This window comes from Lampetra fluviatilis, chromosome 21 (assembly GCF_964198595.1).
Source record: "Lampetra fluviatilis chromosome 21, kcLamFluv1.1, whole genome shotgun sequence".
Taxonomy (NCBI): domain Eukaryota; kingdom Metazoa; phylum Chordata; class Hyperoartia; order Petromyzontiformes; family Petromyzontidae; genus Lampetra; species Lampetra fluviatilis.
This window is the reverse complement of record NC_136295.1, coordinates 9,659,821-9,675,296: the sequence shown is the minus strand read 5'-3', so window position 1 is coordinate 9,675,296 and position 15,476 is coordinate 9,659,821. Positions and strand designations below refer to the sequence as shown.

At 47.5% G+C, this 15,476-nt stretch overlaps 1 protein-coding gene across 1 annotated transcript in view; it reads right to left on the bottom strand.

The window, feature by feature from the left end:
• Positions 1 to 15,476, bottom strand: part of LOC144938213 (titin-like) — a 335,325-nt gene that overhangs the window by 64,843 nt on the left and 255,006 nt on the right. Inside the window, 15 exon segments of the mRNA XM_078866029.1 lie at positions 266 to 556; positions 1,802 to 2,089; positions 3,730 to 4,035; positions 4,494 to 4,796; positions 5,476 to 5,772; positions 6,631 to 6,918; positions 7,795 to 8,094; positions 8,756 to 9,058; positions 9,593 to 9,892; positions 10,266 to 10,541; positions 11,021 to 11,150; positions 12,227 to 12,399; positions 13,124 to 13,423; positions 13,992 to 14,276; positions 14,789 to 15,109. Of these exon segments, the coding sequence (XP_078722155.1) occupies positions 266 to 556; positions 1,802 to 2,089; positions 3,730 to 4,035; positions 4,494 to 4,796; positions 5,476 to 5,772; positions 6,631 to 6,918; positions 7,795 to 8,094; positions 8,756 to 9,058; positions 9,593 to 9,892; positions 10,266 to 10,541; positions 11,021 to 11,150; positions 12,227 to 12,399; positions 13,124 to 13,423; positions 13,992 to 14,276; positions 14,789 to 15,109 (4,161 nt within the window).

Genomic DNA, 15,476 nt, shown 5'->3' with positions numbered 1-15,476 from the left:
TTGTGCGCCTTTTGGCGTCATCTGGTCCAACACCATGTGAGACTAGGCTCTAAGGAAAGCTGTCTCAGGTGTGGACCAATCAATTTCAAGGACAGTGCATACATCATCAGAGTTGTGTTTTTTGTTTGCATTATGACTGCGGGTATTGTGGTCTATGCAAACATGACTCCCTGTAAAAAAAGGTGTCAGTTTTGTTGCCAGATAAAATGGTAAAAAAACAATTATCATATTTTGCTACTGGCAAATGAGGTTCCAATGGTCGTACCTGATGCTTTAACAGCGTCGGAGGTCTCGCCTGGCTCGCCAATTCCGTACTCGTTTTCAGCCAAAGCCCTGAAGAAGTAGGATTTGCCTTCCTCAAGGTTGGTGATTCTGAGCGACGTCTTGGTGCAGTCGGTTTTCACAGTTGACCAGGCCTTGCGCTCGGCCTCCCGCTTCTCAACGATGTAGCTCTTGACAGGACTGCCTCCATCGATGAGCGGTGGATCCCAGGAAAACACAGCAGACTCCTTCGTGGTCTCCTTCACAGAGAGCATCACCGGGGGTCCAGGGGTATCTGTAGAGGAGAAAAATAAGTATAACCAGTAAAAACAAAGTTTTTCACTATAAATCCTTTATATGCGTGGCGGCTAGAGTCCTCTCGTCCTCTGGCTTGAGATGGCTGCCACCTATGGGTCAGATGATTGCATTGCACCATTAAGCAATTGGTAATTAAATATAGTATTTTTGTCCTAAAAAGTGTAAAATTTTGGAAAAAAAATTTCACGAACATTAATTGTCACGCACAACGAGTCTGTGTGGAAAATGTCAGCTCGATTGGATCACGGGAAGTGGGTTAAAAAACGACCGAAAGATTTGCACGGTCCTAAGCAAGCAAGCGAACTTAATATAAAGGATTTAAAAATGAATGCAGTCAAATGTCATCCGTTTGCGTAACAACGATTTATTCTCTGATGCCGCCCTCGCCGTTAGGAATTCCCCAAGTCTGGCCATCACACTGCTGCTGCTCAGACCATTTTTCGCCCCGTTACGCGTCAAGCTCGTGACTTTCCTTCTCTCCTCTGCCTATGTCTGTCTGCATCTCTGTCTGTCTGCCTGTCTGTGCGATGTGTCTTCATATACACATCTACAACGATGTCGTCTCAAGGAATTCTACCCCACTTTGACTGTTCAAAGAAAATAAAGTTTTATCCAATTAAAACTGTACGTGCACATTAAAAATGTTTTTATTATTTGCGTATCATATTGAGATCTCGTCACAATTGGCCACTGCATACCCAAACTGTAATGTATAGAAAATAAATACATATGAAGTGCACACGATTGCGTTACATTTAACATAACTAGTGCTGTTGCTATACCTGTGTGTAGATAATGTTTTGAAACGTCACAAAATAAAAAAAATGAGGCCATATTTTTACGATTCGCAAAGAACCCCACCCCTCAGCATCGTGTAAAATGTATTGTATTCGTCTCATAGTAGATTCGCTGCATCGAGATAACACGATAGACGGATATATTCCTTTTGCAGGTGGTTATAACAATCATATATACGGTGAAAAACGGAGGTGATGTACTGCAATTTCTGGCTCACACCACTGCTGGGAACTCTATGACAGCCCCTCTGGAGGGCTATTAGGCCTACTTTTCCACACTAGTGGCCAGACAGCTTTGAAAAGGTGGGAGTACCAACACGTGATTCCTGCTGCATATGACCCGCTAACCGATAGCAATAATAACAACAATGATTACAACAGTGACGCCAATAGTTACGATCACAACAAAAAAACAACCGACTTACCCAGAATTTTAACGTTGATGGTGTACGTCTTGATTCCGCTGCTGTTTTCCAGCGTGAGGATGTACTTCCCGGCATCGTACTTGTTGACGTTCTCGCAGAGCAGGAACGTGTCGTAGTCAGTGTTCTTGATGTCCAAGCCGATGCGGTCCTTGATGTTGGAGTTCATCTTTGCCCAGGTGATCTTGGGAGGAGGGCGGCCTCTGATGGGCACGTAGATCCTCATGGTGACTCCGGCTCGGAGAATGAGCAGCTTCCTCACATCGGCGTCGAGATCTCCTTCAGGCGGAACTGTTTATATATAAAAAAAGAGAGAAAAATATATTTCAATTGTTGGACCCAATCGTTGGACTATAGCCTGTCAAGGACTCGCCAATCAATTCAAGTGAATAACACTGGTCAACACACTTTTTCTGGCATAAGGTATTCCAACGGTTTTAAGGTAATTTTGGGGTGCTGATTTCAAATTTGGCATCAGTTTTTGTCTATCACATCAGGTTTTTGAGATGTCAAATATTGCATTTTCAATAAAAACTGCAGAAGAAAAATATTAAATAAATGTGGATATCTACATAAAATGATATTATAAACACACTATCCTAAAAATACAGCACCATATTTTAACACTAAAGCAGTCACTGACTCGCAACAACTTGCAATCATAAGTAACAGAGTTAATTTCGGGTAAAATCAATGAAAATGGGGTATGCCGATAGCATAAAAATGATGTGATAGAGCAAATCTGAGATCAGATTTGGAATCAGCACCCTGAAATTAGTCTAGAACAGCTGCAAAAGTCCAGGCCAGAAAAAAATGTTTTTTTGTTGTTGACCAGTGTAATCAGTGTTTCAATAGTATCTCTCTCTATGTGAGTTTAACACGTAGGCATATGTGCCGTGTCCTTTCTCAAAGATGTTGGTCATCATGGCCTTCCATTTACCTCTCTGTCCATGAGATTACGCAACAACTTTTAATGAGACACTGCCAGATGCGGCAAATTGTTCAAATTGCTCATATACTTATTTTGCTATCTTCCCCGGCTTCTCGTGGTAGCTATCATTTCCTCAGTCAAAGCTCACGTTCACATTCAGCCTCTCGTTTTCTCATTTCACGCCCAAGAAATATGACTTGCTTGTCTCTATAAATGTTCTGTTTGTACCTGCTATTGGCAACACACTTACATTACTCACTTTGTCTGCCCAATGAAAGATTTAACATCCTTCCGATTTCGCATTCATAAAATGGTGGTGAAAATACGTACGCGGGGAGGAATTATACGCAAATGTGAATTATTCTTTGGTTCTTTCGGTTAAGTCACGTCTAAAAATAAAATAATAAATTAAAATAATAGCGACGTTTCGATTGCAACACAAGCAATCATCATCAGGCATAAAAGAAATAGCAATAAAAATCTAACTAGAAAACTATAGACAGACATAAGCAGACAGACATCACAAGGACACACAGAGAGAGGACACATATCGGCACAGAGAGAGGGGTCGTTTCTGTGACGGTCCCTGCAGTCACGAAAGCTCCAAATTAAGATTGCAAATGTGAATGTTGCAATTGAACACGTGAGTGGTTCCCCAACTGTTGGACTGCAGCTCTTATTCGAACTAAGAAATACACCCCTCCTCCCTCCCCCTTACAGCGAGCGGTAAGCACGCACAAATTCACACCCCCCTCTCCCAGCTCTTTGATTACTTTAGACGATTTTTGAATCACCATTCAATTCACGAATTGATAATGTCATCTCCTCGCCATCCCATTTGTGGTCCCCTGCACTTCTGCCCGCTTTGCAGAGTCTCGCTCACTCCACCAGCCTAGACGTGCGGGAAGATGTTGCGGAACCAGCACATGCACTAACGCCCAACCTCCCTGGGGTAATATTCGCTGTCCTGAGCAACAACAACAAAAAAGCAAACGCTTACTCAGGATGTCCTTGGCCGTATGTTTATCGGGAACCTCGCTGGGTTCACTGACGCCGATCTTGTTGACGGCGGTGATGCGGAAATTGTAGTCCGAGCCCTCCATCAGATTCGTGACGACGAATTTCGTCTCATGCAGGTTTTTCGCGATGTTGCACTTTATCCAGACGTCGGTTTCGGCACGCTTGTACTCGACAATGTAGCCCAGGATGGGGCTGCCTCCGTCGTACGCTGGCTTGCTCCAGGTGAGCGACACGGTGCTGCGTGTGGTGTCCACCGCCTTGGGGAAGCCCGGCGGGCCGGGTGGATCTGTAAGATCAGCAAACGCAACCGTCGGAGTGCGCTCAAAGGTGTACGCGGATGAGGCTCGGTCGAACGGTGTACGTTGCACACAGTCTGCTATGTTCAACCGCCATCGCCGCAGATCAGAACGCCCGTCGCTTTGCTTTTTGCTCGCATTCTTCCGACTTTATAATTCCCGAGCGCTGGTTTGGCCACATACGGTGCGAAAGAAGCTCAGCGTACATACGTACACACTTTTCCCACGTTACCATAAAATTGCGCAATTCAAGCAATGCATTAACTCTTGTCTATTGCAACTTCAATGGTGCTGTTTGTTGCTGACTGCTTGATGCACTGAACCCCTGGGGCCTTGCCTGTACTCGGGAAACCGCGACAAAAAAAATAACAAAAAAGTTTACATTTTTAAATTGCATTTGTTTAAATTGCGTGCATCATTTAATATTAAAAACAAAAACGTGACTTACACAGTGGATCCATGGCAATGGCGGGTTTCGATGGCTCGCTGGGTTTCCCGGGGCCAGCCTTATTGAAGGCGATGACCCTGAACTCGTACTCTGCGCCCTCCAGAAGTTGGCTGGCCTTGAGCGTTCTATCCATGACCTGCTGCCGGTTCACCTTGGACCAGTTCACCGTCTTGGTCTCTCGCTTCTCGAGGATGTAGCCCGTGATGGGCGCGCCACCGTCGTCGGCAGGCGCTTTCCAGCTCACGCTCATGTGGTCCTTCGTGACGTTGCTGATGATTGGAGGCTCACACTGTCCTGGCACGTCTGGAGTGGGAACACGTTCAAATGTTGATAGGAGCATTGGTGAGTCAAAAGTTATCATTGCATCTGTAACCTACCGGGCTCCTCAACCTGGACAGCAAATGTTCTAATACGAGCAAATCACTCTGAATGTGCCTGATCTCATTGGAGATCCAAAGATAAAGGGGCGTGAAATCTGAGTGGTGCTTGGATCTGTTCCCAGTGGTGCGTAACAGGTGCTGTAGACATGAGGCTGTGGACTGAGGTGGCCAAGATATTGCAATACAGCATTTTCCCTACTCCACATACAGATGTAATTGATTGGGTCTGTCTGTGGACTGGATCCATGTGTTTCTCCCCTCACGTGCAGGCGTATCCTTCGCGCAATCCAGTGTCCTCAAAATGCTGAGCACTTTGGGTAGCTGAGATATGTATCTCGTCTCAACCGTACAAGTGTCGTGCTAGAGTCTAGCGAGGGTTGGACGTCGTAGCGCGTTACCCTGTACTGTGCACAATGTTTACGCAGAAACTCGCCTGCAAGCTGGGATGAGTTTACCACTAGGGGGGGTGGGGCGAGGGCGATATTGCTACAGCAGCATCTAAACCCAAAAAAGTAAACTGCAAGCAAATTATCAATTTGTGGACCGTGGCCACCACGCCCGTGCATGGACGTAACACCCGGGTGTGTGCGCGCAGCCGTTACCGTAGGGATTCTTCGCTATGACGGAGATGGTGTGGGCCGATTCTCCCACGCCGTATTTGTTCTCGGCGGTGATGCGGAACTGGTACTCGTGGCCCTCGATGAGCTTCTGAACGCCGCAGGACGTGTACTGCAGGTTGGCCGTGACCTGGGCCCAGTTGGGCCGGCTAGTCTCGCGCTTGTCCACAATGTAGTTGGTGATTTCCGAGCCGCCGTCCTCGAGTGGCGGTTCCCAAGTGAGCGTGATGCGATCGCTGAACACGTTGCCGATCTTCACGTTGATCGGTGGTCCCGGTTTGTCTAAAGTGTGGAAAGAAAAAAAACGAAAAATATGCACGTTACTATGTTATGTGCGTTGAACTTCTTTCGCACCACACGCAGAGAGCAGTTTTAAAGAAATTAGTTTTCAATCTAGAATTAAAAGTGCATAGCTCCAGTGGCTTCCTAATGTCAGAAAGGAAGAACGTTCCAGATGGCCGTAGAAGCACATGTGGAAGCGTTGCGATGCAATGACTGTATTTCGAGTGTTATTATGTTAATCTGTAATCTCTCCCCCCCCCCCCCAATGTTATTTTAATTATCCTTGTCTTGAGACAAACTATACATTTGGAAACCTTGAAGCGCAGTGCGACTGCTGTGCTGTTGAACAACCAACAGAGGGAGATTGTCACAGACTGAGCTCTGAAAGTTCCCTTAAGAGACCTTCTTCAGCCGACCTTTTTAGAGAGCGCAGCCCCGCTAATTACAAATCTCCGTTGCGTGAAAGACTCAAATTTCACTAATCCTTACAAGCAAAACTGAGTGAAAATGACAAAATGTAATGTGGAGTTTTCGGCAAATTACCGGTGATCGGTCTGAGATCACAAATTGTCGACACTTGAGAGTGTTATTGATCACCACGGATGGCTGCTCAGTATTCGAATCCCGGACTTTAGCGGTTACCAGCTCAGTGCTCTACTCTCTGAGCCCACCTGGCCACCGATAAGCCTCATGCATTTTTGTTATATCAACACGACGAATCGGTTAAGCGTCAATAACTGCACGCGGATGTCCCTCGCTCTATATATTGAAGGTCTTTTCGCACCGGTACGTAGCCAACCGTGCTAACGGGAGTCGCTAAAAATCACGTCGTCATTACATATATAATTTTATTCTTACCTAGAACCTTCAGCTTAATGTTGGCAGATTTGCTTCCGCTCGCATTCTCGGCGATGATGCTGTACTCTCCAGACTGCGACCGGGTCACGCTGAACAGCTCCAGCGTGGAGTGACTTCTGACTGTCGAGATCTTGATGCCTTCCGCGGCTTTCACTTCCACGGTTTCTTTCTTCCACATGATGGTGGGTTTCGGCTTGCCGAACACGGTGCCCGCCAGGGAGACGTTGGCACCAGCCTTGACGGTGATCAGAGACTTCATGGACACGTCCAATTCAATGCGAGGTGGCACTGCGGTCAACATAAAATTTGTAAAAAATGTTATTTTTTTTTTACATGTGTGTAATAGCTGTTTCAAGTGGTTATATTGCAGCTTGCAGTACAATACCACTTTTTTTTTTACAATTTACAAAAATCTTATCTTAGCATCATTTATATAGCGGTTTACACAGAATTAACAACGGCACGTATGGATGTAATGGTGGAGATGAGGTGAATGAAATAAACGAGAGGAAGCGATAGGGGCAAATCTGTGACGATGCGGGAATTCGGTGAAAGTGAAATTGATGGCAGTAAATGATGATGAATGGATTGAAAGAAATGGGGAATGAGTGAAAGCCATGTAATGAGAATAAGAAGAAGGAAAAGTAGCGGTGGCGGTTATGTGGGGGAGATCAAGGGGTCGTGGAGCGAGCTAGGGGAAATTAGTGAGTTTTGATTACGAAGCGGAAACTAGTGAGCGAAGGTGACTGTTTAATGTGGAGGGGGAAGTTTGTTCCAGTGAACGGGTGCAAGAAGTGAAAAAGAGCGAAAGCGTGGATTGATCGCAAGGAGGAGGAGAAACAGAGAGAGAGATACAGCAAAGATTGAGAACGTAGAGGGCGAGAAGGCCTCACGTAGGAAGATACAAGTGTGGTAAGATACGGTGGGGCAAGACCATGATACGTTTTGAAGATACAGAAATGACTCAATTGTTAATCAGCTTTGACCGAATACTGTAAATCTGTATATGAGACTGAGGCTTCGGGCAATGTCCCTTCTCTCTACCCTGCCCGAAACATCAACTCACTCTATAATTTCACACTTATGGCGTTTGCGCAGCACCACTGCCAGCGGAATTGCGTCTAGCTCGGAAACAGGTTGAGCTCGTGCCGCCGTCACGCTCACCGTTCTCCTCCATGACGGTGATGGCATCGGAGGGCTCGGAAGGCCTGCTCGTGTTGATGGCGGTCTTGGCGATCACGCGGAACTCGTACTGCTTGCCCTCTTCCAGCTCAACCGCCGTGTACTCCTCCTTGGGTACGCTCTGAGCGGCCGTGTTGCAGCGTGTCCACATATCCGAGGGGAGCTTCCGCATCTCGACGTAGTAGCCGAGCAGTCGGCTGCCGCCGTCGTGCTTGGGCCGAGTCCAGATCAGCGACACGGTCGACTTTGTGACGTCAATCACTTCCGGCTTGCCTGGTGGATCTGAAAATATATAAAAAAACAAAAAAGACATTGGAACAAAACAAAAAAACGTTAGCGGTGGCTTCTTCACAAAGAAGCTCCTGGGATGTGGATATTATATATTTTTAAGTGATGTCCGACGTTTCGCTGAATGTGCTGGGGAGCTTCTTCTCGATCAAGACGCAAAGGACGTCATGCTGAAGAGCACGCTGTGCAACTGGAAAAACCCATCGGAGTTTGCGCTATACGGCATAGGCACGAAAACTTACGCGGTAGATCAGCAAGCAGGTCAAAATAAAAATTAAAATAACTTTATTCACATCGCTAACAATATCAGAATCAGAATCTTTACTTTATACGGAGGAATGCGATGAGCTATAAAGCAATTTTTTTCACAGGTGTCCAGTAGGGGTGGGTCAGACAGTTACAACAACAAACAATACAAATATATGACACGAGTGAAAAGTACTATAGGAAAAGATAAGCAAATCACAAAAAAAGATACAAATTAAACTAAACTATTTGTACTTCACCAAGCATGATCTTCTTTTTCAGAAGCGACCTGGCCACAAATGATAGCTCAACGAAGTGGCTTATCACACGGACATTTATAGCAGCCAAATCACATAATAAAACAATAACATCTCTGAACGTCGCGTGACTGCTCGTTGGCAACGCTTACCAACTGGCATCCTGGCTGTGATGTATTCGGTCGGCTTGCTGGGCTTGCTGGCGCCAGCTTTGTTGAGGGCGATCACCCGGAAGGAATACTCGAGACCCTCCACGAGGCCTCCGCACGGGTACTCGGTGGTTCGCACGGACGAGTCGTTGGCCTTCACCCAGAGGAGGCTGTTCCTCTCCTTCTTCTCCAGGATGTAGCCGGAGATGGGGCTGCCACCATCCGTCGCTGGGCGCTCCCATGCGATGAACATGCACTCCTTGCCCACCTTGGTGATGTGAGTATTCCTTGGTTCGCTTGGGACATCTGTTGTGGAGAAATGCCGACCAAAGTTTCGAATTAAGAGCAAGGTGGGGGTGGGAGGAAGGAAGGGAATACAAATCCAGATGATTTAAAAATATGAAGAAACACGTTCATCAATGACGCTGTGTTACAGAGGGACAATATATAAAATAGGAAACATGGTTTTGGAAATGGCTCTCATATGTGCTACATAGAAGGGCCGTTACCCAAAACGTTGTCTATTAAATATGTTTGCCTTTTATGGCAGTATCATTAATGTGTGTGACTTGTCGTCATTGTGCTTCCGCATCAATGTCAATACGGTATCACATTATTATAAATCACAATGTACTTTTCAGCAACCCTTAAAGGCCCCAGCCTATCTTTCGCCTGGTTTCCGAGTGACACTGAGCTTGACTCCGTGCCTCAAAGAGCCGCGGTCATTTAAGTCCGTGAAATAACCGTGTGCGCCGCACGTTGCATTCAAATTATTTGTAACGCCATTTAATTGTTCGTTCGATGTACACCCGTCACAGCTGAGCACGCAACGGCGCTTACCGAACTGATGCTTGGCGACCATCTTGTCGGAGGTCAGCGGGTCCGAGATCCCGTAGCGATTTTCCGCGCGCACGCGGAACGTGTACTCGTTGTTGGCGATCAGCTTGCCGATGCGGCAAGAGGTCTTCGTGACGGCGGAGGCGACGGTCACCCAATCGCCGCGGCTCGTGTCGCAGCGCTCCACCACGTAGTTGGTGATGCCGCTGCCACCGTCCTCCCTCGGGATGTTCCAGGACACGGTGCACGCGTCTGCGTCGATGTCCGAGAACTCCATGGGGCCTTCTGGGGGCCCGGGGATATCTGCGTACCGAAGCAAACGGGAGAGTTGCTTCATCGGCTGCAATGTGCAACGCAAAAAAAAAACAAAGCCATGGGCTACACCTGCTGGGAGTTTTTGAATCAGTTCCCAGTCCAGCATGCGGTGCGAAACGTCGGACGTCGTGCAGGTCGACGCACGGGGCAAGCCCCGATAATGCACCGGAGAAATGCACAACACAACTGTCGCGTTAAGTTGGTCATCCAGGTAAGAACTCAAAGAGACCAGACAGGAAACGTCTCTAATTGGCAACAGTGATCTTGGATAATGGTGGAAACCTGTGCAGTATTAATAATAATAAAGATAAAACACACACACACACACGTTCATAACATCGCGCAATTGAAGCTTGCTCACCCATGATGACGACACGGATAATGCTGCTCGTCGTGCCACTCGAGTTCTCCGCAGTGAGGCTGTAGTAGCCGCTGTCTTTGCGCGTCACGTCCTTGATGATGAGCACGGACAGGTTCAGTCCCTTGTGCACGGCCAGCCGGCTCGACACCATCACCTGCTCGTCACCGCGCTTCCACACGCACTGGGGCACCGGCTTGCCGTAGACTCCGGCCTCGATGCGGAGCTTCTTGCCGGCCTTCTCCGTGATCACGTCGCCCATCACGATGCGTGGAGGCACTGAGGAATGCGATCAGACGGGTGGCTTGGTTAGCCGTAGACAATGTAACGGTTTACCCCCCCCTCCCCCCAACGCCCCCCATGGTAAAGGTGCGGCCTTGTGATTGCTTGCTCACGCCACCGCTGGCAAAACGGCCCTCCACCAGAGGGAAGCTGTATTTGGCCTACTCTTCCACACTGGCCAGACGTCTTTAAAGAGGTGGGTGTACCGAGACGTTTCACCATCACACGCGATTTTCAGGTCAACTGTCTGTATATAATTGTGTTGAATTTTCACAAATCCTAATTGAACGTCGGACACAATTTCATCCACGTTTTGTGAATACATATATATATACAATACATCATATATAAAACACATCAACAGTTGACTTGATACATCGTCGCATGTCCGTGAATGTGCAATGCATGTGTATTCACGTGAATTGGGTTGATGATGATGAAAAACCACGGCGACTGCAAGACCGTTTGACACTTACGCAGCTGTTCCTTAACTTCTATGAAGTTGTCGGTCTCCCTCGGCAAACCGCAGCCAACAGAGTTTCTTGCTGCAACTCTGAACCTGTACCTCTGCAGTTCTTTGAGTCCACTAACTGAGATGCTCAGATCCTACGGGAAGGGTAACGGCACAACAAAAACAAACGCGGTTCATTCCAGTACCCACGGCAAAGTGTAAACACTTCCTCACGATGAACCAGTGTAGAGTTTGCTTGTTTGAGTAAATACTGCTGCATAATGGCAACCGCAGAGAAGACGTGAGACCAAACGGTGGTGGATACTGTTTGGCCAGATCTTGGAAGGTCACGGTGCAACAGCTACGGAAACTGGCGGAGTGCAGGAAGCGCCGGTGAGGAGTTGTGTTGCATCATCAAAGGCTCAGGGCCACATTAACGACTCGGTAACACAACACTGAAAAGGCCAATCGGCTGCCTTTGTACTTATTTACTTATCACACTTGACATGCGCCACAGTGCCACACGGTGAGTTTACATAACAATGCTTTGTGGATCACTGCTCCTCAATAAAATAGCTCCACCATTTTGCCCGATGTTTTTTTTCAGGTTGTTGCTCCGCATTATGTAGAACTTCTTTCGCACCGTACGCAGCCAACCGTGCTCCCAGCACGTGGAGCGAACCGTCAGGGAGATGTTGTGATGAACAGCACACGGCACGACCCCAAAACACATAGGAGAGCTCATTGCACACAAAGTGCTCGCCACAAATGAACCACGATACATTGCTGATCTCATCAACGAGCGCAAACCGTCACGCTAACTCCGGTCATCCTCACCGCGGCTTTTGGCTAGCTATCGAACAAAGATGCGCTTTTAAATCCTGATTGAAAACAAATTTTTTCTGAATTGCTTTTGTGTCTAGTTTGTTGTCCTTCCCCCGCACCTCCGATTAGCACGGTCGGCTACATGCAGTGCCAAAAATAAGTTCAACAGATACACGTACCTCTTCTTGGTTCTTTCGGTAAAGTCATGTAGAAGGGAAATAATAAAATAATAAAAATAAAACATAATAAAATATTTTTTTATTTTATTTTTTTATTTCCCTTCTACGTGACTTTACCGAAAGAACCAAGAAGATGAATCCCTGCAGTCACGAAAGCTTTAAATCGAAAGATACACGTACGTGCAGAGAAGGATAACCGCATAAACCTACACAGCAGCACTGCGTACCTTGATGACGGTGTATTGGTTCCATTCATTCTCAGGAGCGCCTTCCTTCTGGTACTCGATGACGTATCCATCAATCTTGGCTCCACCATCGCGCAGAGGAGGTAGCCACACCAGGTGCACGGCGGTCTTCATCGTTTCAATCACCTCCACCTTCTTCGGAGGATCAGGTTCACCTTTGAAAGATCACAAGCAACAGGTGTTAGTCTCGTTGACGCAGTATTATTACAGATAAAAAAAAACTTTCAATTGTCGAATATCTATAGCAGTTAGAAACTTATGAAGCACTTTAAGCACATAGATTTCATGGTGTGTGTATACACACACACATATTATCCACTTTACGTTCGTATACATGTGCGTACGTAATATATGACCATGTTATTTGGTTTAATTGATGATCTCGTAGAATCGATTAAACCATTTTTTGGCAGTGGATATTTTTGTTCAGTAAATCTAAAGTACTTTTATGCATCTGCTTTTTTAATTTAATTCTATAAATCAGGTATGAAGAGATACATGTCGCCTCAATGGGCTTTCAACCAGCGAACAAACAACGACTTCACCCACTGCTAGGCGGAGGTCAGGCAGTAAGAGATTGACCGACCCAATGGTCGACTCGTTTTCCACCCTCTGGGGTTGGCAAAATGATCAAAAGCTGGTTAGCCTCTTCCACCCAGTGGGAAGCTACGAGTGATTGTCATTCGGTGATCCTTGTCCATTCCATAGAATGTGGAAGTTCCACCACTGTCAACGAGAGACAAGCTGTGAAGTGGCAAAATGAGTTCCTGACTTGCCTGTGCATTATCCCTTCACACATGCATTGATTTTTCTCCGATAGACAGATGTACGCCATCGCCGTCCTGCAAAACATGCGGCGATCGCGAACGAGAGACTCACTGAGCGGGATCGACGCCAGGACGGGCTTGGCGGTCTCCCGGGGGACGCCCACTCCGTATTCATTGACGGCCCTCACGCGGAAGCAGTACTCGCAGCCTTGGCAGAGGTTGGGGACCTTGAAGCTGGTCTTCTTCAGGTCGCTCGTGACGGTGGCCCAAGACTTGCGGTCGACCTCGCGCTTCTCCACGACGTAGTGCGTGACGTCGCTGCCGCCGTCGTTCTCGGGCGGCGACCAGGAGAGTTGCGCCGACACTTCGTTGACATCGGAAACGTCGATCACCGACACGGGTCCGGGCGTGTCTGTGTCGGGGTTCGGGGGGCGAGACAGTTTAAATTGACCGTGCCCATGATGAGCTAAGGAATGTATTGTCGACACTCGTAATTTTTTTTACCTATTTTTTTTTTTACTTACACCATTAAAAGCTATTTCTCACCAAACTATGTCAAACAAATGCAACTTGTTTGGACAAAATACATCGTGTAACAAGTGAATAAACACGAGTTTACAGGTCAGCACATCGAAATGTTATTGTTTGCAATTGAACGAGAAGGAGAGTTTGGTTCAGTGGAGTGGGATGATAGAAGCAGTGAGGATGAAGTGGGGACGCGGAGGCAAGGATGAAAGAAGCCACGGCAAAGAGGAGTGACAGGGGAGGGGGAAGGCTCCGGCTTGGGTGGGTGTTAGTTTTAAAGACGGGCGACGGTGCAAGATGACGACTGAGAGAGCGGCAGGTATTAGTGCTAGGTGATTACATATGTAAGTGTTGGGGGAAGACACGACGTAGATGTTCATCTGGGTCAGCATGGAGTCCGGCATGGGGGGGGAGGGGGAGGGGGCGCGGGAGGTGGACGGGGAGGGTTCCCTTACCGAGTACTCTGACGTTGACGAATATGGCCTTCTCTCCGGCAGGGTTGGTGAGCGTGAGCGAGTACTTTCCGGAGTCGTCGCGCGTGGTGTCGGTGATGACCAGGAAGGCCATGGTGTCGACCAGGTCCACCTGGCCCTTGCGTACCACGTTGTCGATGCCGATGCGGCGCCACTGCACCTTGGGCATGGGGCGCCCGCGGATGGTGGCGAAGAGTCGGATGGGACAACCCGCCCGCACGGTCAGGGTCTTGCGCAAGCTGCCGTCGAGGTCGATCTCCGGCGGTTCTGCGACATTGGCAAAATTGCGTCGAAAGTTAGTGTCGGGAAAGTTCTGCATTGTTGTTTAGCGATGTGATTAAAGGCGTGGCATCTTAATACGATTTTTACTTCAATGTTCGTGGTAATAATATGGGCCGACCCCATATGTATGTATGTAGAACTTCTTTCGCACCGTACGTAGCCAACCGTGCTAATCAGAGGTGCGTGGGGAAGGACAACCAACTAAATACTAAAATCAGTTCCAAAGAAATTAGTTTTCAATCTAGATTTAAAAGTGCATAGCTCCAATGGCCTTCTAATATGGGAAGGAAGAGCGTTCCAGACGGCCACAGAAGCGCATCTGAAAGCGCGCAATGCGGTAACAACCGTCTTTGTTTGGTGGCCAGCTAAAAACCACTACAAGGATGGTGGTTTATGCTCCTTGACGAGAATAGCAAGATGCTGTGGATCACATCGGCACGCATATTGTGGTTCAAGAGTTATAGCGGTGTCAAAGAAAGGTATCGTCGTTCATTTACCAAGGATCTCTTTGGGCGTGACGGCTTCCCTGAGATCGGCAGGGCGGCCCAGGCCGACCTGGTTTTGTGCCGACACGCGGAACTCATACTCGAGCTTATCATCAAGGCTCGTCACTGTGTACTGCGTCAGGATTAGCTGCGAGGCGACGTTGCAGCGCTTCCAGTTCTCGTCAGGGGCCATCTTCTCATCCTTGGGCCGCATCTCGACCACGTAGCCGATGATGGGCGCACCGCCGTCGTAGGCTGGCTTGGTCCAGCCCAGCATGACGGAGCTGCGAGTGCTGTCAACCACCTTTAGTCCGATCGGTGGACCTGGGGGCTCTGAAATGGCAAGCATAGCGATAGTCACGATGTATGTAGCCAACTACGCTATTCAGAGGTGCATCGGAAGGACAACCAACTAAACACAAAGAGCAGTTCTAAAGAAATGAGTTGTAACATACGCAAGAGGGCATTTTCACGACCGCTGTAATGTTCGAGAATGTTTTTTTTTTCAAACTAAACTCTTGATTATCCGCGGTGTTTGGAAGGTGGTCCTCATGATAAACACACGAAGAATGAAAAACATGCATATTAAACAAATTAAACTATGAAAACGTACTTATTGGTCACCTACGAAGAGTTGGTTGAAGAGGTAGAGAGTGTCCTGTGGTTTTATTGCTCCTTAAAGCAAAATGTTTATTTGCCC